Source organism: Papilio machaon, chromosome 4, assembly GCF_912999745.1.
Source record: "Papilio machaon chromosome 4, ilPapMach1.1, whole genome shotgun sequence".
NCBI classification, from domain to species: domain Eukaryota; kingdom Metazoa; phylum Arthropoda; class Insecta; order Lepidoptera; family Papilionidae; genus Papilio; species Papilio machaon.
In genome coordinates, this window is record NC_059989.1 from 7484948 (window position 1) to 7505880 (window position 20933).

Consider the following 20933-nt stretch of genomic DNA (forward strand, 5'->3'; position numbering starts at 1 on the left):
TGCATAAAATATAAATATATTAATTAGACCATGAGAAAGCTAGCAGGAGCAGCTGTTGAAAATGGCCTAATTGCTGGCATAGTACCACGACGATTTAATAATAATTAATTTCTGATGCTTGATACCAACTGACGGTTCCTATTTTCTTCTTTTTCTGTCCCCGGTTTTGCATTGGTGGACATCTTAAAAAGGAAAGTAGGTGAAAGACCTCTTTGGTCATCATCATTGATGAACATGGGATCTCTACTGTCCCCTTGTTGTTGTCCCCCTGTAATGCACTAGCATCTAACCCAAGGGTATTATTCCTACCAAAATTGAAGCCGTTCTTAATCATTGGTAGTTGTTAATGGATAGCAGCAGGGACATATGCACTAAACACGCTTGCTCCAGGACTCACAAAGGTGTGATAAGTGGTCGAGCAGTTGCATTCTACTGAGCCATTTTTGTACGAAATTTACATTTTTGTCACCTTATAAATTTTTAACGTCTAATCATCATAAGATTCTGTATGTCTTCTCGTTATTTTTTATAAGGACTTCCAACTTATCCTAAAAATATTTTATCAGCGAATATGCGGATTCGTTATGAAAACACAAATGAAAATTAATATAACAGAATTTATAACTACTTTCGAAAATGACTTAATACGACTACCTACAATTACTTAATTGTACCACTAATCTTTAGCAATTAAAATGATTCGTTGACTAATTTTGTGAAAATGAATATTTCATTTCGCTATTCGATTGTGATGTGAACGAAATGTTCGGAGCCATGAGGAACTTTATATTAAAATTTAAAAATAAGTTAACTGATAATTCTTTTGAAAATCTCATTTGGTTGATCAATCTCTTCCCTAATATGTTAGGTTTCTCTTATTTTGGTGTTAAAATTAAAGGTAAATGTTACAATGGCATCTGGTGTACTATTGACGCATAAAGTTAGAAACAAATGAAAATCCCAGAAAGGGGGAAGGATTGCTACAAATAAAAAGCGTAACACTTGACAGAAACAACTTATAGAGCAATAAGTAGTCCTGAGTTTTACTTGTGATTTCTCTTTCCCCATAAAAATTCCCCATAAAAGCGAAATTTTAAATTATTCCTTAATCTTAATTTTAAAGAACATTTTATTTTGTTTAAAATGTTTGTTAATTTGTTATCTTTTTAAGAACTTTCAGCTCTATTTTGGATATTTCTGCTTGGGAGCACGTTCTACATAAATATTCTGGGGACAATAGTTTATCAGACAAATCATGCTGCAGGATTGGTTGATACATTAAACAGTTATTTTAATGTATTAATATTTATCATAACCTACAATTACTGTCGATGGTTTTTATTTGAACGGTAAGTAGTTCCAACGGTAACTATATCGAAAGTTGGGATGGGTGGGTTTGTTATTATGTATACCCAAAATAGCTTAACGGTTCTTGATGAAAATTGGCAGAGATTTAGACCATAGTCACGAGACCGTATCGGGTACTCAATAAGGTTGTTTAATTTTGTGCGGACGAAGTCTGAGGCTAAAGTTAGTCGCCTTATACTTAATACATATTGTCAGGAATGAAGATTCTTTAATTCAGATTCTATTTTAATTCTTGAATTGCTTAAGACGTTAAGATTTAAGAGAAAAAATGATCAGGCACTATCATAAAAGAAGTTTTTGCAGTTAATAGGTAAAGTCATCAAAGGAAGAATAGCAACGACTTTTTTCCTCAACAACATCTAGAACAATCATGATAACTTAGAACAAAAATCATGCGAACATGCAAACAGAAAATTTTAGATTACGAATGCAAGGTATTTAAAATAAAAAGTAATTTTTAATTATTTCAGGAAAAGTTTAATAAATCTTCTCGAACTTGCTAATAAGAACAACAACATGGCAATGGAGTCTGAAACAAGTGCTGATAAACTTAAACAAATAATAAAATCTATCAAAAAATTAATAATTATTTGGTACTTATTTCATTTAATAAACGGAGTTTTTGTGTTCATACCAAAAAGAATATCAGAAATGAATGATTGTTCATTATCGTCTTGTGTTGGTAAGTTTTTGTTTTTACCTTGGATTTTGCCAAGAAAATTCCCTTTCGTAAATGTAGAGACTAAAAATAAAACAATTATTTATTTATCTTTTAGGATTAAAACCACTATCGGAAAGACCAAATAAAGAAGCATGTATGGTGATCCTGACTGCACATGCATTATTTTGTATAATCACAACCGCAGCCTATGATGCAACATTTTTGTTTTTATTTGCTCACACGGCATCCATGTTTGAGATTCTAAAAGAAGAAACAATATCTTTAAATGAAATTTACCAAACTTCAAAATATGAGCACCTTGAAGACACACAAATCGTTACGGAAAGACTTAAAAACCTAATAAATCGTCATTCCTTAATTTTGCATACAGTTAAAAAAATACAAAGTATATACAATATTGCCGTTGGTATAAGTTTAGGTTTAGAAGCGATTTCGATGTGTTTGTTCTTTGTGTTACCGTTTGAGGCAGTTTTAAACTTAGTGCCGATTATAATTCATGGTCTTTCAATGTTCTTCTTGTATTGTTATCAAGGACAGAAGATAACCACTGCTGCAGAGGGATTTGAAATGGCGGTGTATTGCTGTGGATGGGAAAACTTTGATATTAAGGAACAGAAAATGATATTAATTATGTTGAGACAATCACAAAAGCCTGTTATATTAAAAGCAGCATCGGTAGCCCCGATTTGTATATATTCATTTGCTTGTACTATGCAGTCTATCTATAAATTAGTTACTGCGTTCAAAACTTAAATCTAAATAACGTAGTTAGTAGTTATGTCAAAAGTATATCTCAAGGACTTACAGGTTTTTTTGTTTAAAAATATTATTAGTACGCTTTTTTAAATCACGTATCATTTATTTCCAAATAATTAGATTTTTTGAATCTATCAATCTTTTTTGAGACAATTAAATTAGCCACAGTAGAAGTAGTAAATAAATATTAACAGCGAACAACATTTGTAGTTTTATTTTTACTGTTTGTATTCATCATCAAATCTGGTTTTGGTACGAATTACATTTTCAGCTGTTATTTTAATAAGGTGTGACAAACGACCAAGCAGCCATCTGCATTCGCCGTAACAGCGAAACAAACGCTGCCTAAAACGTGGACTAAAATTTGCCGTACGCCGCGTACACTCAGATCATAAACTTAAATTCTGACCATAGATACTCTTAAAATAAACTATTACCTCAGTTCCAACTCTACTTTTTTTTACTTTTGGGCAGTGGACCACCTGCTTTTGTTTCGACATCTTTCAGTAATTTATAGAAATTTATTACATCACCCATTTAACGTCGTCGAGCGTCGGTGGCCTAGAGGTTAAGCACTCGACTTGCAATCTGCAGGTCCTGGGTTTGAATCCCGCCATGTACCAATGTGTTTTTCGATTAACGATTTACATATTTTCATTTATCTGACTTTTATACGGCGAAAGAAAATATCGTGATACAACCTGCACATATCTACGAGTAAAAAGATATTCAATGATATGTGTGAAGTCAACCAACCCGCACTGGGCCAGCGTGATTGACTATGGCCCTAAATTATGGTAGGATCCGAGCCCCTCGGTGGTGACGGACAATGAGCTCATGATGACGATGACCCCTTTAACTAGTGTTAGTAAATAAGTAGAAATTCGGCTTTGATTCTTAAAGATGTTTTTAATACAAGTTTCGTTTCTCATCACTAGCTTATTGCTAGAGTCAACTATTGCTGAATCATTTATTTCTAAATAATTTTAACAACTACTGCTAGTTTGCTAAACGACATGATTGACTAACAATTTACTAAAGTACTTAATTAATAAGATCCAATTAAAATTTATGATCGTTACGCCGATTTTGCACTCTTTGACTTAATCTATTTCATTCTTAGGATTTGTGCATTTCGTTTATTGCAATGGAAAACTTTTTAATAGAAGTAAAAAATAAATTTGGAGAGAACTCTTTTCAGAATATTATTTGGTGGATCAATTTGTTTCCGAGGGTTTTTGGATTTTCTTACTTTAGTAGCAAAGTTCTAGGTAAATTTTATTAAAATGTCTTTAAGAATTCGCTGCTATAAAGAAATTTAAGGAAAAAATATTTATCAAGGAACTTATTTATTGCGAGTTTTTGAAAGGAAATTTCAATGGATAACCTGAAAATTTGAATAATGAAGGGTTTTAAACATAATATACCCTAAGGAATACATTTTAGTAGCAAATTAAGTAATAACAAGTTTAAGTTATTACGAGCAGTAATTTTCATGCAAGACTTGGTATCGGAATCCTAGGATTTAAAGAAGTAAAGACTAGGTTTGAATAATACAGCAAGCCTTGCTGTACTTTTCAATCTAGTATAAAGAAGTAAAGTAAGTAACTCATGAGGAGAAGATGTTCTTTTGTACGTAACTCGTAATTTTCATTTTGCAGGACCGTTTTGGATTTTCCTTCTGTCGTGTTCGTTATATCTCGATATTGTCGGGTTTGTGACTTTTCACATATTCTACGCCGATGGATTGATCGATATGTTAAATAGTTATTTTAATATTTCATTATTTGTATTTATATACAATACAGGGCGATGGATGATATTTGAAAGGTAAGAAGTTCCTTTTTGGTCGCCAAATTAGTCGCTTAGTTATTTGCTTTCTACGTTGCCTCTTTTTGACACTTTGACATTATCTTTTAATCTATTTTAGAAAAGGCTTACGTAAAGTTCTAAAGCTTGCAGAAAGGAATAACAATATGGCTATGCAGTTTGAAAATAATACTCCAAAACACACCGCTTTAATGAAATCTATGAAAAAACTAGTGATCATTTGCTATTTTTTTCATTTTGTAAATGATTTCATAGTGTTCACTCCGCAAAGAGTATCTAAAATTGAAGATTTCTCCGTAACATCTTGTGTTGGTAAGGAAATTGAACTCAATAATCACAAAATGAATTATTTTTGTTTCTGTTTTTCAATTATTTTAATTTCGTCTTAGGTATGGCGCCGTTAAAGAAGAGTCCTAATAGAGAAATTTGTACGACATTTTTCGTTTTACAAGCAATTTTAGGAATCTGTATTACGGCTAGTTACGACGCAACCTTTTTATTTATCTTCGCTCATACGGCGGCCATGTTCGAATTTCTTGAAGAAGAAACGATGTCTCTGAATGATGGAGAAGAAATTCCCACAGTTTCTGAGAGGATAAATAAATTAGTTTACCGTCATTCTTTAATATTAAATACAGTTAAGGAGATTCAAGAAATTTATAGCGTAACAATCGGTGTGAGTTTTGGACTAGAAGCAATTTCTATGTGTATATTTTTTGTGTTGCCTTTGAATTTAGCATTTAATTTTACACCAATCATTGTACACGGCATGTTCGTTTTCTTTTTATATTGTTATCAAGGACAGAAGATAACTACGGCGGCTGAAAGATTCCAAACGGCGGTATATTTTTGCGGATGGGAGAATTTTAATATCAAAGAACAGAAAATGATACTGATTATGTTAAGACAATCACAAAAGCCCGTGATATTAAAAGCTGGATCTGTGGTACCGGTTTGCATTTATACTTTTGCTTCAACTTTGCAGTCAATATATAAATTCGTAACTGCATTCAAAACTTAAGTCCGTTCTATTATACAAACTAGAGATGATGATGGTTCATCGAATAACGTAGTTAACTTTTTGTTGCCGTTAATTTGTTTATGTAAAACACAACCTTGAGTTTTCTTAGCCTAAGGACAAATACAAAAAAATATTTTCCTTTCTCTCTTTCAATTTCTTTTTAAAATTTAAATAACACATTTTTGTACAGTTGTTACAGCAGTGGAAACTCTTGGTTAAGCAATTATAGATGTAGAACGTAGAAACGTAGTTTTATTTAAAAACTAGCGGTTGCCCGCGACTTCATCAGAGTAGAATAATAAAACAAATTACATACGCGGACATAGGTACAGAAAAAAATTGGATTTTCGTTTTAAGAAAAAATACAAATACGTTATAGTGGCGAAATATGACTTTTTTGATTTCACGATGAAAAAACGTACGTACCAATCGTTTTGCTATATTGATTATGTTCTTAGCGATACGCAGCCAATTTTAGCAATGTTTTTTATTTCTGTCATGACTCGTGTTTCTTGAAACAACCTCGACGTTCGTGAGAATTCATTTATACTTTTGTTTTCTTTTTTATACACGAGCTATCATTATTTTTTTAAATGTATAGTTTGACTTAGGAGCAGTCATGATTGTAGTCTTACAACTGTTAATTAAGTAGTCGTAGTTCAAAGGAAATTATTCAAATCACATACTTTTCCCACATTATTATTTTCCTTAGGTGTTACAGTACTATACAGAGAGTTAGTGTGTACTGTCGATTTGTCTGTCAATTAATAAATGTTAACAACCATTTTATATAACGTTTGTTGTAAATAATCTTAAATAGAGATTTTAATTTTGCTCATACAGTATATAGCTGAATATTTGATATAAATACAAATTATCTACATATATATACGTTTACATCAATGTAATTATTTGTATTTTTTTAATTTTAATCTAATTTGATTGCAACTAATTATTTCAGAATTCTTCATTATATTGAGTTTTTTCAAATGATTTTGTCAATTGTTGCTATTTTAATAACAAAAATATACATTTAGTTAAATAAGAATATAAAAAAAATTAGACACAGTCAGAGGTTTGAGCGATATTTTTAACTATGGCTTTGTAGAAGTTTTTAATGTTTTACATTTATTTCTTTACATCCTGCACGTTGTAGGGAAACATCACAAATTTTTCTTAAACTCTACTTGTAATTATATAAAGCAGTATGAGTTTAAAAAGTTATATAAAAGATGTATTTTTAAATGGTAAAAAGTATTTGAAGCGACATGATCTAGAGAGTTTACTTTGGATGATAAACTTCATACCGAATATTGCCGAAATCACTAAGGAAACTGGTATGTAACAAAATATTTATTTATAAAATTTTATCCTGTTTCAATCCAATGTCTAAATTGATTAAACAGTGGAATCCAAATTAAATACACGGCAGCCATTACGATATTTCACTTGTCAGCCATTTTGTGAAAATTTTGCGATAAAGAGATAAAAAAATTATGAGTTGCCTGCCATATTAAAATATCAGAAGCATTTCCACAAAGTTTTCTTTTATTATTAATTAAGATTATTACAAGTTTCGTGAGACTTTTAATGATGCACCAAGGCATGAGAGTTTAGGCGTTGTTAAAATTTATTATTATTGTTGTTAATTGATTTTTTTTAAAATTTTTAGCAACATTCTGGACGTTGCATTTTGTTCTTCTGTTGTATATCTATGGGTTTGGTTGTCTCTTTTATCAAATAAAATTTGCTAATGGACCCGGGGATTTCATTAAAAGTTACGTCAATGTTTCCATCTTCACACTAACTGCAACTAGCAGCGGTTGGTTTCTCATGAAATGGTAATTATTTTTGTACATTATTACTTTGAAAATCAGTCAAAATCGGTCGTAACGACATCGAAGGGACCAGTTGTAATAATACCGATATTGTACTCTTTAAAAGTTATTATATAAAGCTCTCTTAATATACAGATCTTTTTGCGATCCTGATGTTATCCTGATGATATCGATTAAATCTTGTTTTCTTTTACTAGCAATTTTTTGTTTCTTAATATGAAATCGTAATAACTTTTACGTATGAATTATTTGTTTCAGGCCATTTTGTAAAAATGTTCTAAAGAATGTCATTAAGAATGACGAACTAACTCGTCAATCGGAATTTCTCAAAAAGCGCCACTCCAACCTGTTGTCAGCTATAAAGAAAATGTTATTGGTTTTCTACATTTCAAATATGATTAATGTGTTCTTCATCTATTTACCAAATCGCGCTGACTTACAAAATGATAATTATTCAATGACACAATGCGTTGGTGAGCAATAAAGATACAGCTTTTACGATTGAATCCAATAATCGATGTCTAACCTTTTCCGTGGTTCCAAGGTGGTTTCAATTACCTAACACATTCGTATCATTCTTGTACCTCCCATATAAAGTAATAAAAGTAATCTTCTGATCCTAGATACCAATTATTAGGGTCGGTCGATAGTTTCTATTGAAGGTGGCAATAATTCCGCTCTGCTTTAATATACGCCTTTTTAGTTTAATTTTAAATTAAAAATCTGTCTCTTTTTTTTAGGTCTAGAACCTCTGTCTACTTCGCCGAATCGAGAGATTTGCCAAACGATAATTCTTACGTTGGAATTAAGTTTAGTGACAATTGTCCTCAACTATCAAGGTCTTTTATTATTACTGATATCTCATACAACTGCGATGTACCAATTAATGGCAGTCGAAATGACGGCGTTGAATGAAAACGATAATGAAAATGTTAAGGAAAAATTACCAATAATGATAGTCCGTCATTCAATGACTATGGGAACGGTTGATGATTTGAAAAAACTTTATAGCGTGCCTATAGGAATTCATTTTGGTTCGAACGCAGTCTGCATTTGTTTATTCTTTTATTTACCGTTACAAGATTGGATTACATTTATTCCTGTGTTAATGTATTGTTTTTTGGTTTACTTTTTATATTGTTTTCTATGTCAAAGATTAATTAATGCTTCGGAAGTGTTCGAAAGGGCGGTGTATTGTTGTGGATGGGAGACATTTGATTTAAATGAAATGAAATTAACTTATATGATGTTGATGCAAGCACAAAAACCTATAGAATTGCTAGCTGCTGGTATAGTACCAGTTAATATTTACACTTTTGCAACATCAATGCAGGCGATGTTTAAATTTGTCACCGTTGTCAAATTTTAATTTTGCTATTGCCCACTACGTTTAGTTTTAAGCACCAGTTTTCAAACCAATATCGCATAAAAGCTCATCCTATTTAAACATCGTTTCACAAATGTAACAGCACCATAGTATTTTTATTAAATAAGTTTAAAAGTAAAGCAAAGATTTATGCTATTTTGCTGAAAAATTGTAAAGCAAATTTTACTAACCATTGGTTTCTGAGGTCAAAATCAAAATCAAAAACATATTGTTATATCTGTTTTGTCAAAGATGACGACATGTTTACTCAGAGATATGGGTCTCAGAAACCAACGGCGAGTGGTTAGTCTAATAATTAAATATGTAGTTATTCGAGTTAATATCTGCAGAACAAACTTTGAACCTGCCACAAAAACGGCAGGCAAGAAATCTTTATGTAATTTTTTTCCGACTTTTTGTATTGTTGTGGAGCACTGATTTATTAAAGTAGTCGTACAATAACACTGATGTAAATGTTTTCAGTCCAGTGAGCGGACTAACATTTCAAAGCAACCTTAAGACATAATGGAGCCATCGTATGGTGAAGTAATGTTTTTTGCCTAATGTAAGTCGAATATATTTCATCACGGTAATAAAATGTTGTCTTTGTTCTTTTTAGTGCAATCTAGTCTTTTCTTTTTTCCTTTCATTTTTTTCCCGACTGACAAGTAAGGTTATCTTAAAATAAACTATTTAAATTTGATTCTTGAATCATTACTGACTGCTGCTTTGGTGTAAGTAGAGTTGATTATATTTTCATCAAGTGATTCATGTTCATTTGACAAACTTTACCTGGACTATTAAAGAATAGTGTACCTATAAAAATTATATACATAAAAAAATATTTGGAAATAAGATAAAACCTGCAACAACTTATTTTTAAACATTATTGTAAGGTTAACTATAAAAAATAATGTTAAGATTAGTGGGTAAGTTACAATTTGAATAGATCAATTCTTTGACTACTCAGATAAAGAATAGTTGTATATACTTGATCCTAGTATGCCTACCGTGTGATTCTTTGACGTCTTAATTTTATTAGTTTTGTGAATTAAGTTTGTTACATTTATTATTTTATTATTAATATAAAGTTTGTCGACGAATCAAATTGGTTATAATCTAAAATTAATAATGTTTCTTTATATGTAACCTTGACATTTATGAAAATTCTTCAACTCATTTGACTCTTTGACGTAAATGTTATCGGAAAGTGGGACAAACGGTTTTTTATTTTTATATCCACTTTAATATTTTTGTTAAAAAAAACCCTAGGTACTCCTCGTTTTTAATTAAGTCGTCGTTTGCTTCGTCGTCCAGTAGGTACCTGTGTAAACACCCAGCTGGGTGACTAGTCTAGCTTAAGTCAAGCCCGCTTGCCCACTACCGATTAACCTTTAGTTATTTGCTTAAAGTAAAGAATTAATTGAATTACATCTCGAAATTGCTAACGGAACGAGTTAAGTGCAAACGTATGAAACGATCGGAACTGAGGGAGGGAGACTAGAAATGTTTCCATCCAACTCGCTCAGCTAGTTTCGCTCGAAGCGTCAGCCAATGCGGTATGTGATTTAACATTTTGCGCATAACCTTTCGATTTTTATTAAGAAAATAACAAACAAATAAGTGTAATAAAAGGTTGGATGTCACTACATTATGATGCTATAGTGTAAATGTTATAGTTTTATTTTTGGTGCAATTTAATTTTAATTTTAAAAATGAAGTTACTTGTTTTGTGTTTAATTGTTATTGCTAATGTGAGCTATAATAGCAAAGCATCCATAGAAAGTATAGATCCAGGGAACACAAACATTTTTTTGACGGATACAACCAAAAGTGCAGGTAATTGTTATTAACTTGCAGATCTATGTTGAAATAATTAGGAAGTGATGAATAATTTGTAAATATCATTTTAAAGTGTGTTTAAACAAAAAATGCTGACCAATAGAATTTATATATATCGGTAGATACTTTTATCTATTGATTTTTAGCTAACGTAGAAAATCAAACACAATTATGAATCAAGTTAATTTAATTAGAATTTTATCTATACTAAAACTGTTAAAAATTACTATTACCTCAATTTCAGTACATTTAAATGTCTTACATAGATTTACGCTGAGTTGCGCTTATCGCCAAAAACGGATCATATAAATAAAACCACAAAATAAAAATATTGATCAAGTTACAATTAAGTAAACATTTAATATTATTAAGCGATTTGATTTACTATCACATTTTTAAATGAAAAATTAACACGTAGTTGATTTATTAAATGGCGCACTAAGTATTGTTCGCTGATTTCAAAATGTTCAACAGACAAATCGTGTTATCGACCTTGCAAGTTCAACGTGAAACCGAGGCGATGTCAATATCATTTCAAAATAGAGCCAACAGTAGGTGATGACGGAAGGCCAGCGCTAGTCATCAATGACATGACGCCCGGCCCACCGATACATGTCTGTGTCAATGACATTGTCATAGTCAAAGTACACAACAAAGTTCCCGGTCAAGACATGACTATACATTGGCATGGTGTAGAGCAGAAAGGTACGCCGTATATGGACGGTGTACCAATGGTCACTCAGTGTCCTATAGGATTTGGCTCTACCTATGAATACGCTTTTATCGCATCATCTCCAGGAACATTCTTCTATCATGCTGATGCAGGTATTTTTTACTGTACAATTCGTATTATTCTAATATAAAGTTGATGTCCAATATAAAATAGACGTCTCTCTCTTATGTTTTCAGTGGCTCATCAAAGTGACGGCTTATATGGATCCTTGATAGTGGATCAACCTCAGCCTTTAGAACCACATTCGTCATTATACGATTATGACAGAAGCAATGAACATACTTTGATAATAGCAGCAAGGTTTTCGGAACTTTTATCGGGAAATTTAGATGGAAATCAATTGAAACCTGATTCACTAGTAATAAATGGAGAAGAAAAGAGTGTGAAGTATGTTTAATTTTTTATGATTGTTATGAAACAATGCTGTATGCGTACCGCCGCTACCCAAGATGTACAAAAAGTAAATTATATTTAAGAGTGTGATTTGATGAAAAAATCTTCAACAATCGAGTTACTGCGCAATGTTTGAATAAAAACTTATTATAAGATAATTACATTATCTGTAACGCATCTGTTTTTTGTATGATTTCAACTACATAGTTATCATTTAGCTCGTTATAAAATTATTTTCTTATTACTTAAAATATTTGTATTTACTTTTCAGAATTTTTGTCATACCCGGATACACATATCGTCTGAGATTAATAAACGCTATAGCAGTTGAATGTCCACTGGTAGTTGACATCGAGCACCACCAAATGATCGTTATAGCTAGCGACAGCAAACCGGTAAAACCGATGTCGGCGGATAAAGTGATGCTTTATCCAGGTACGTAATGAATATCTGCCGAAATCAATAATCGATCTGGAACCATTTCTTAATTATACGCAATGATTTTAATACACATTTCTCCAATTGATAAAAAAAATCATCATTTTAAAATATCGCAATATCAGAGGAAAAGATAGATTAATTTTTGTACTCTGTTTCATAGAATTAGAATACTTATCGAGATCGGATATTGACTTTGGCCGTAAATTTATTTATACGTAATATTCTTAAGAACACGCCATCTCTCGCATTGAATTCAGCTTATTTTTTATTTTCAAAGATCTTTTAGTCTTAATATTATTAAGTATATTTTGGTACCTTACAAATATTTAAGCAGAGAGAGCTTTTATGGATAGGTATCCGAGACGACTTTTTCTTTCACTTAGCAGTAACTTGGAAGTATAACTGCATTCTGTTTTGAAAGGCGCTACACGCTCGTGAAATCATTTACAATCTTGTGTTTCAAGGTAACCTACAAGTGATTTGCTGCACAAAAATATTTCAAAATGTTAACCTTGTATACTTACAACAAAAACAACACCACAACTCACGATCGTATCCCATAGGGGTAGACAGTGACAACGGACTTATATTTGGTCCTACCTCATCTCTCCTGTCTCGTATTTAATTAATTTTTTTTGTCAGAAAATATCAAATTGTTCTCTTTTGATGGCCTTTTGGTACCTAGGAATATGGCAACTTTCGCTGCAAACATGACTTGATAAAATGCGTAATGCTTGTTTACTTTCTCTGTCATTGAAACCGCAACAGTGAAACGGTCGTGAGGTTTGCACAATCTAAATTCTTAAGGAAGACCATTCGTATTTCACTAATATATTGTGTAAATTATTATCGTTGTTCCGCAATGATGTGGATCTTTCTTACAACCATCAGGCGAAAGAAGTTTGAGGAAGTAAAAATAGAGTGTACGACAGATTGCCTTTGCGACACTTCTGCACATGGTAATAAGCATGGCGCAAGCCAACTAATGTTATTTATATCGTCAACAAACGATATGCAGTTATATAATACTTATAGAAGAAAAAAGATTAACGACTAAATCAAATTATTGATTCGCATAAGCTACCAATATTTATTTTAATATTGTAGTCCTTAATCAAAAGTAAATTATATTTTTTAGTTGTAGTTTAGTTGTATTAGCGGCTGTCACAATTGCCTGGTCAGCCTACTGCCTAGTACTGGCATGCCTTAAACGTCTTTAACTATTTTTTGTAAACTGCACTCGAAACGACACTTCGAGGAAGATAATATCAAAACATCACCAATGTCATTCCAAAACGGAATAGTCAGTGAAAATGTAAAAGTGCAATGTTTGGAGACTGTTTTCACCGCGCAACTAAAAGAGAGGAGAAAGGCAATAATGATCTCTTGGTCTTGCTCATGTTCTTTTGGTCCACTTACGAGTTTAAGGTCAGCGCTAAAACCGGTTTTGCCTCGCCTAAATTTACTTTCTAAGTTATTAAATACGAATTTGTCTTTCTTACTGTAACAAAATGTAAACAAAAGAAAGTACGAGTAACTCACTGTTATGTATTTCTATAGAGTTTCTATTGATCAAATATAACAGAGTGAAAATCTTATTGCGACCACTTTCACAAAATCAATGGGGATAATCTTTCAGATGGTGCCTATTTTCATCATCATTATCTCCCTGTCTTTATCGTCCATTTTCAATCCATCAATCTCTTCCAAGGACTACTACTAAGTTCTCCACATTCATATATAAATTACCTTTGGTTTGTTCTCGTTATATTTATGATTGTTTTAATTATTTCAGGGGAGCGCATGGACGTAGTAGTGGAAGCGGTGCACAAGAGCGGTGGCTACTGGGTAAATGTACGCGGAAGCAATGAATGCGAAGGTTTGGCAGCACACGGCATGCTGCTTTACTCAGGATTCAACTATACGTCATTATTAGAACAAGGCCCGGGGGGAAAGGTGAATTCATCTGATAACCTATTACAGGAATGGCGATCCAATGGCACGACATGATGGCGATACAGTATTTTGCGACTGCTTCTCCATTCCCCCTTCCCATCTTTACCTTATTAAAAGGGTGGGAGAGGACAGAGAAGTAAATTAAGCCTCTGGCATGCACTACACGCTTGTTTTCTGTGTGTTCGTGGAATTTTACTGGTTGAGTCGGTCAATTTGTGCAACAGATTTTATTGTTGCTGGTGTCTACTATTGTTATTTACATTATTATAAAAGTTGTGGTCGACCTATGCATTAAAAGTTTAATAAACTTTTTTTAATATAATTTCAGACTCTTAACAGTGACGTACCGTCTAATGCCCAAAAGACCATAAGCGGCCAAAGATTATTATCTTTACAAGAAGAAAACCTCAGCAAAGACGTTAAATCTATATATTTGGCAGTCGACAGACATATGATACCATTTAATGATAAAGACAACGATTACAGATATCTAAGCGATGTTACACCAAAGAAAAACTTTTATCCTGCCGCCGTTTGTAAGTACAAAGATAAAGTGTATTTCTATTACCAAACAAAGGTATAAAACATATTCTTATATTCGTTTTATAAACTCAAACCATATGTGTTGTAAATGTGTTCCAACAGTGAAAATATTGAATTAGAGAATAAGTAATTTTAGAGCTATTTTAAATCGTGCTTAGATATTATTAGGTATAGACAATTATAAAATGGTCAGTGTTCTTGTTGGTAATTTAATTTTAAATATTTGAAATTACAGCATTACAAGACAGAGGTGTAATACAAATAAACAATAAAAATTTCCTATATCCAAATGGCCTGTACCTTATTAAACCACACAGCGTAAGACCTGATATTATTTGTAACGTTGGCGATGAGATGATGAATAAACAACTACAATGTTTACAAGTTTTGAAAATAACTGACAAAAAAGTTGTGGAACTGGTTATTGTAAACGAAGGTAATCATTTACATTTTTCAATAGGTACAAGATAGAAAGGTAGAAAATTAGATATTGCGCAAAAGATAACCAATGACTTAGAATTAAAAAGCCGAGCAAGCAAAGAAAGTTAAATGAAAAATGTAGTATGAAAAAGTGACCATATAAAGACAATTGCGTTTATTGTTACTGAGTATGTAATCACAATAAATAAATAAGAAACATACAGACGAATTGAGAACCTCTTTCTTGAAATCATCAAAAATACATATCTATTGATACTTAATTTAATTAAAAATGTTATCCATTACAGGTTTTGGAAGCAATGATTCTTACACGTTCAATATGCATGGGTATTCTATGAGAGTTGTGGCCACCGGACAAAGTAAAGACGGTAAACCAATTTCAAAATCAGAGTTCCAATTACTCGATAAAAGAGGAAAGATCGAAAGGTACGGTTCTTCAATAACATTGTTAACCAACGTCTATTTTCGAGGACTACGTTGTTATTTTCTTCAATGTATTGAGGCAAACAAATTTGCCACTAATGTTTTTGGCACATGCTAATCAAAATAAGTGTCCTTGTATGTCTCAAACACTCCTTGCTCTTTTGTTTTAACCAAAATAATTATCAACTGTGGCACTACTGTTGTGGCTGGGCATGGTCATGGTTCAATAAATTATATACAATAATAGTCGTCAGCTCATATATGTACTTACTTCACGGAGTTCCTCGGAGAATATCCTAATTTAGAGGTTGTAATATGCATTATTATAGTACAGGTAAAGTAAGATGTCATCAGCATAAACACTATTTGTTTTCCAGAAATTTAAGAAATCCGCCAATGAAGGATACATTCATCGTACCAAACAAAGGGTACACGATAGTAAGATTGAACGCGGACAGAGGGGGCAATTGGATGTTGGAGTGCAGATCTTGTGGGTTCTCGTCATTACCTGTCGCCATACTCATCGATGTTCCAGTAGCCATTCCTAAAGCTGTCGTTGATGTTTTACCGAAATGTGGTGGTTATAAACCCGCTGATGTACTTTTAAACTAAACGCGGACAATAGACTGAATATAATTAAATTTAATAGGATTACTTTGTTTAAGAATATATTAAAAGATATAAGACTTAATATACTTTGATTTAAATTTAATTAACATATTTTTAGTTGATGTTTTCAAAACTTTTCAAATCAGGATGAATCTAAGAAGCAAAAAAGTGTATTGCTGTAAAAACAGAAATATATTTCCACTTCTTTTTTGAACTAGCACTTCAAATATTTTTGAACTTCTACAATATATTATTTTCGCATATGATTGTTTATAAAATCAAGATGAGAGGATACTTTCGTATGAATTGTTGGTGCACCTACTTCACCGCATGGCGTTATGCCCCATGAAACAATCCCCAGTAATACAACTGTCGAATTATTGTAATCTTCAATAGTTACACCTTCATTGCTATCATATTCTTTTGTTGTGTTAGAATCTTTAACAATGTGTAAAACTAAAGGTCCTCCGGAATCTCCACTGCAAGCGGCTACTCCACCAGTGATTGGTCCTGTGCAGATATGTGTCTCTTCATCTAGAGGATTTACTTCATCTTCGTCTTTCACGCCTTCTATAGCTTCATAACAATCTGAAAAAAATCAAGAATATGTAACAATCTTTAGATTTTTCTTATTTAGATAGTTAAATTTTTTACCCTCACGCAAACAGTGGAGTTTTAAAAACACCCTGTCTTTAGCATATCACTGTAACTATGAAACGAATGGATTTATTTTGAAATGGCTTTTTTTCTCCTATACATAATTGTAACAAAAAAGATATGTCTCCTACTTTTGACACGATTATTAGTATCTTTTTTTTAATTAAAATTTCAAGCATTACCTTCGTAAGGGAGATATGTAACTTCAATTTCTTGAAGCCTTTCAGGAAAATCTAACATAAACATGCTTGTACTTAGAAGACCCCAGCCCGATATTGTTAGTAATTGTTGCTCGAGTTTCAAATCATTAGGTAAACTTATCGGTTGTAATTCCCGTGAAAATTTAAACGGCGAGAATGTGTACAGAACTGCGATATCATGGGATCCAATACCTCTGTAAAATATAAATATTCGAATGTTTACTAAATTTACTATCATTTTAGATATAGTTTTGCATTTAGTAAAATTGATTACCCGTTGTAATCAGGATGTGGATATTTTTTAAATATTGTCCTTATTTGAGCTTGTGGTCCCAAGAAATAGTTATTATGAATTCCTGCAATTGCATCCAGAGGCAGCCATTTCATTAGAAATGAATCCGATACACAATGTGCCGCGGTTAGTATCTGAAAATAACGATGTACTTACATTGGTTCCACAATAACACTCTGTGCATTCTAAAATTTGTGTTATTAATTACGACAGAAAAAGGATTAGCGGTGAATTGATCTTCTTCCTTTGGTCAGTTTTTTTTCCCATTAGCTTATTTTTTAGTTTGTAAAATGACGTAACATTAATACCTATTACAAGGTATACGATAGTAATATATTTAAAAGTCATTTTACCCTATTCTTGCTAATTATCGAGCCGCCACAAATATGAAGTCGAAACCACAGAAACCTTTTCTGCAGTGATACCATATAAGGATGACTGTAGGGAGATGCTTCGTGACCACCAGTGACTCGAGGCACTGTTTCTTTGAACGATGCTAGAATTTAAATGTAATTGGGTTTATAATACACGTTTATTGAAGTGAGTCATTATTAACTATTCATAAAAAGATGAAAATTGAATTATTATTTTACTAGTAATCTATATTTGGGAAAAATAGAACAGAAAAGGGCCTTGTATTTACCTGTAAGAAGAAATGGTGGACAAATAAATAAAATAAAATAAAGGGTTACATTCGAACCCATTTTGTTTGTAGTTGTGATATTAATAAAAATATGTTTGCCATCGAACAATTTAAAAAGACTATTTGCAGGGGCGCCAAACTACTGGGTCATGGATATATTCAAAACATTAACAAATGTGATAAAAAATACTTATATTTACATTCTAAAATTGCAACTAAATTGTTTGTTAATCATCAAAAGCTACTATATCGTGAGCACATGCTAGAATTGTACTTACTCTAAGAACTCATTGGCTTCCAAAAATGGATTTACTTAACTAAATTTATCAATTAACTGGCTAGAGTAGCTGAACGTTTTAAAGTTTGTTATTGCACTCAATATCATGTATACGGGTAATTACAATATTTAACAAATCAGGTATGCAGTGTAACATTTGAAGCAAATATTTTGTTAATAAAAATGGATTTAGTCTAGAAAAATAATGTAATATACGAGAACTCTATAACTGAAAGTCTTTCTTCAGAGCACTCGTTTAAGATTAATTATGCTCGAGGGTTCTCTCAGGAGCCTTGGCTCGGTCTGTTGCTTTAATTATTATTAACGGATAGGGAGGCTGCCGAGCTATAGAAATAATTGTTGTCATAGTGGCTAAATATTCTTCTCGTAGGAATCATACGAGTGGGAAAAGGATAGCGATATGATGATGCAATAATAGGTAAGTCATGGATATTTTAAAATAAATAAAAATGTTAACTTTATTTTGGTATTTTTTATTTCAACGTCTAGATGACTATTATTTAATTCTTAGTCAATGAACATAATTTAACACAAATCACTGTTATACATTAACAAGATACATGTTAAATATATAAGACTCCTCGTGGCATCCCTACCACAGTAGTCCATTTTACATTAAAATGCTACTCTGTGTCAAGTCGCCGAAGACTCCAACGTTTGGCCTAAGCTAGATTTACATTTGATGACATTAAATATTAAATTGTTTAAACTTTCGTGAGACATCATAATTAATTAATTAAGAAACGGCTTAACTCGATCGGCTTAAGACGATCAAACGTGAGTTAAGCCGTTTCTTAATACATTAAATATTGGCAAGTATATAAAATAAGTGTACTACTCTCTTTCTGTGTATATTTATAATACATAACAAAGGCATATTTAATATATTAAATTAAAACCGATTATTTTAGGTTATGTTTTCCATTCATTATAATTTTAGATTATATAATTATAGTGGTTCATCAGTCTTACTTCCCTAATACAGTATAATAATTGGCGAGCTATTTTGATGCTAAATAAAGGGAATAAAAAATAAAATCTTGTAATAAACGCAAATCCAGCTTAAGTAAAACGAGACCTTATGAGTTTCCCGGTTTCAATCCCACAACAAGAGAAATTATTAACACTACTGTGAATTCAGCAGTATTCAAAGAACCAAGAACTAGTAACTTTTGTTACGGTTCACAGTCTTTGAAAGTCGAATAAAATACATTCCAATTTCAACTTATTTCGACTTTACATTTAAGATGAAAATTGTTGACAGCTCCAAAACATTTCCACATATTTATAATACAAGCTGCTCTGGTGAGGCTTCTTTCGCATGAAATTCCATTCATTTTTGTTACACAGAAAACTTTGTTTTATTGTTTACATGCCTTTGCTATTGGTTGAGATACCATGGTATTTTTGTCCTTTTATCGCATGACAATTTTTTTCAATTAACGCACCCCTTAAGACTTATGGCGTGAAAATATATAACCTAAAGCGTATCGTAAGTATAGGGCTTTCTATTACAAAAAAAAATCAAATATATGCCGTAATTGCTAAGATCCTGCATTATAAAGAACGTTTAACGAAGTGTTTACGCTTTATTATGTTAAGTATAGATTATCTAACGTTTCTAACTGTTAATCTAATAATTTTAGCATAATGCATAAGCGGAAAAGGGGCTAGGTACCAATTTCGCTTATAAATTATATTCATGAACGCTATAAATTGCTGTCACGCAAATTGCAAATTGTGGCCATGAAAATATAAATTATTGTCGTTAGAAAAAATACTGTTTTGCAGCTACCAATCAATGCATAAAAATCGAATACAATGGTCGTATGGAAAGAGTAATTTGAATATTTCTAATTTCTCGAACTATGTATAATTAGAAATGGAACATTTTACACCTGACTTTACTAAACTATATTTAAAACTAAAAATATTTAATTACAACATATTTATTCATAAAACTAGAAAACAAGCAACAAAAACATAATACATAATATATTAAATGAAAAAATGTTTTCACATATATATTTGCAACAGATTAAGTAATTATAAATTACATATTTAAGGTCAGTAATCGAAAAACTTTGGCCTTCTCTAGAGTAACGGTGAAATAAAAGACATTTCACGTGGTTATAATATTCTAAGTAAATACCGTTAATAGAAATATTTACAGAAATAACAAAAAAAAAATATTTCGTACACTGCAACGTTTTACCGATGGAACGGTATATGGCAAATCGGATTGTAAACCAAACCGACTTTCGTTCGTTTTATAAGGTACTTAGTAAAACCTTGAGAACCATTTAGAAGATCGGCTAAGCCGGTTGGCTGGTCATTCTCAATGAAGTATTGGGAAGTATGCAGGCGTGATCGCTGGCAGATGGTTGCCACATCTGGGGAAGTTGGGGGGCACAGGCGGAAGGTCTGCTTGCGTGCCGACGTGCAGAATCAAGTTCATCCCTATTACTATGTGGAATATGAAGTGGCAGTGGAACAACCAGTAGCCTGAAATAACAAGAGAAAAACATATTGATTTCATTTGAATCTTGAATGATGAAAGAGTCCAGGAAAGGCGCTTTTTCGCACTATAAAAATAAATCT

General features: G+C 32.0%; 6 protein-coding genes across 6 annotated transcripts in view; 4 read left to right on the forward strand and 2 right to left on the reverse strand.

The window, feature by feature from the left end:
- Positions 1-774: 774 nt before the first annotated feature.
- On the forward strand, positions 775-2803 carry LOC106720149 (odorant receptor 10a-like). The gene is made up of 3 exons (XM_045686839.1): positions 775-920; positions 1839-2050; positions 2145-2803. Exons 1-3 carry the CDS (start codon positions 775-777, stop codon positions 2801-2803), a joined length of 1017 nt encoding a protein of 338 aa, XP_045542795.1.
- A 1150-nt stretch (positions 2804-3953) lies between these two features.
- LOC106720150 (putative odorant receptor 19b) lies at positions 3954-5657 on the forward strand. Its single transcript, XM_045686840.1, has 2 exons — positions 3954-4077; positions 5026-5657. The coding sequence occupies exons 1-2, from the start codon at positions 3954-3956 to the stop codon at positions 5655-5657; spliced, it is 756 nt and encodes a 251-aa protein (XP_045542796.1).
- A 1207-nt stretch (positions 5658-6864) lies between these two features.
- LOC106720151 (odorant receptor 30a-like) lies at positions 6865-8864 on the forward strand. The gene is made up of 4 exons (XM_014514732.2): positions 6865-6994; positions 7330-7498; positions 7754-7968; positions 8236-8864. The coding sequence occupies exons 1-4, from the start codon at positions 6865-6867 to the stop codon at positions 8862-8864; spliced, it is 1143 nt and encodes a 380-aa protein (XP_014370218.2).
- Positions 8865-10434: 1570 nt separating this feature from the next.
- LOC106720152 (laccase-2) lies at positions 10435-16312 on the forward strand. The gene is made up of 9 exons (XM_045686881.1): positions 10435-10700; positions 11178-11528; positions 11613-11823; positions 12101-12264; positions 14066-14226; positions 14555-14762; positions 15005-15205; positions 15498-15636; positions 16011-16312. Exons 1-9 carry the CDS (start codon positions 10577-10579, stop codon positions 16243-16245), a joined length of 1794 nt encoding a protein of 597 aa, XP_045542837.1. The 5' UTR covers positions 10435-10576; the 3' UTR covers positions 16246-16312.
- A 180-nt stretch (positions 16313-16492) lies between these two features.
- On the reverse strand, positions 16493-18095 carry LOC106720153 (glandular kallikrein). Its single transcript, XM_014514735.2, has 5 exons — positions 18092-18095; positions 17745-17887; positions 17374-17525; positions 17082-17293; positions 16493-16830 (listed from the first exon to the last, which is right to left on the reverse strand). The coding sequence occupies exons 1-5, from the start codon at positions 18093-18095 to the stop codon at positions 16493-16495; spliced, it is 849 nt and encodes a 282-aa protein (XP_014370221.2).
- Positions 18096-20401: 2306 nt separating this feature from the next.
- Positions 20402-20933, reverse strand: part of LOC106720312 (laccase-5) — a 44070-nt gene continuing 43538 nt past the window's right edge. The window contains exon 9 of the mRNA XM_014514933.2: positions 20402-20837. Coding sequence (XP_014370419.2) covers positions 20671-20837 — 167 coding nt within the window. The 3' untranslated portion in view covers positions 20402-20670. The remainder of the gene's footprint in view (positions 20838-20933) is intronic.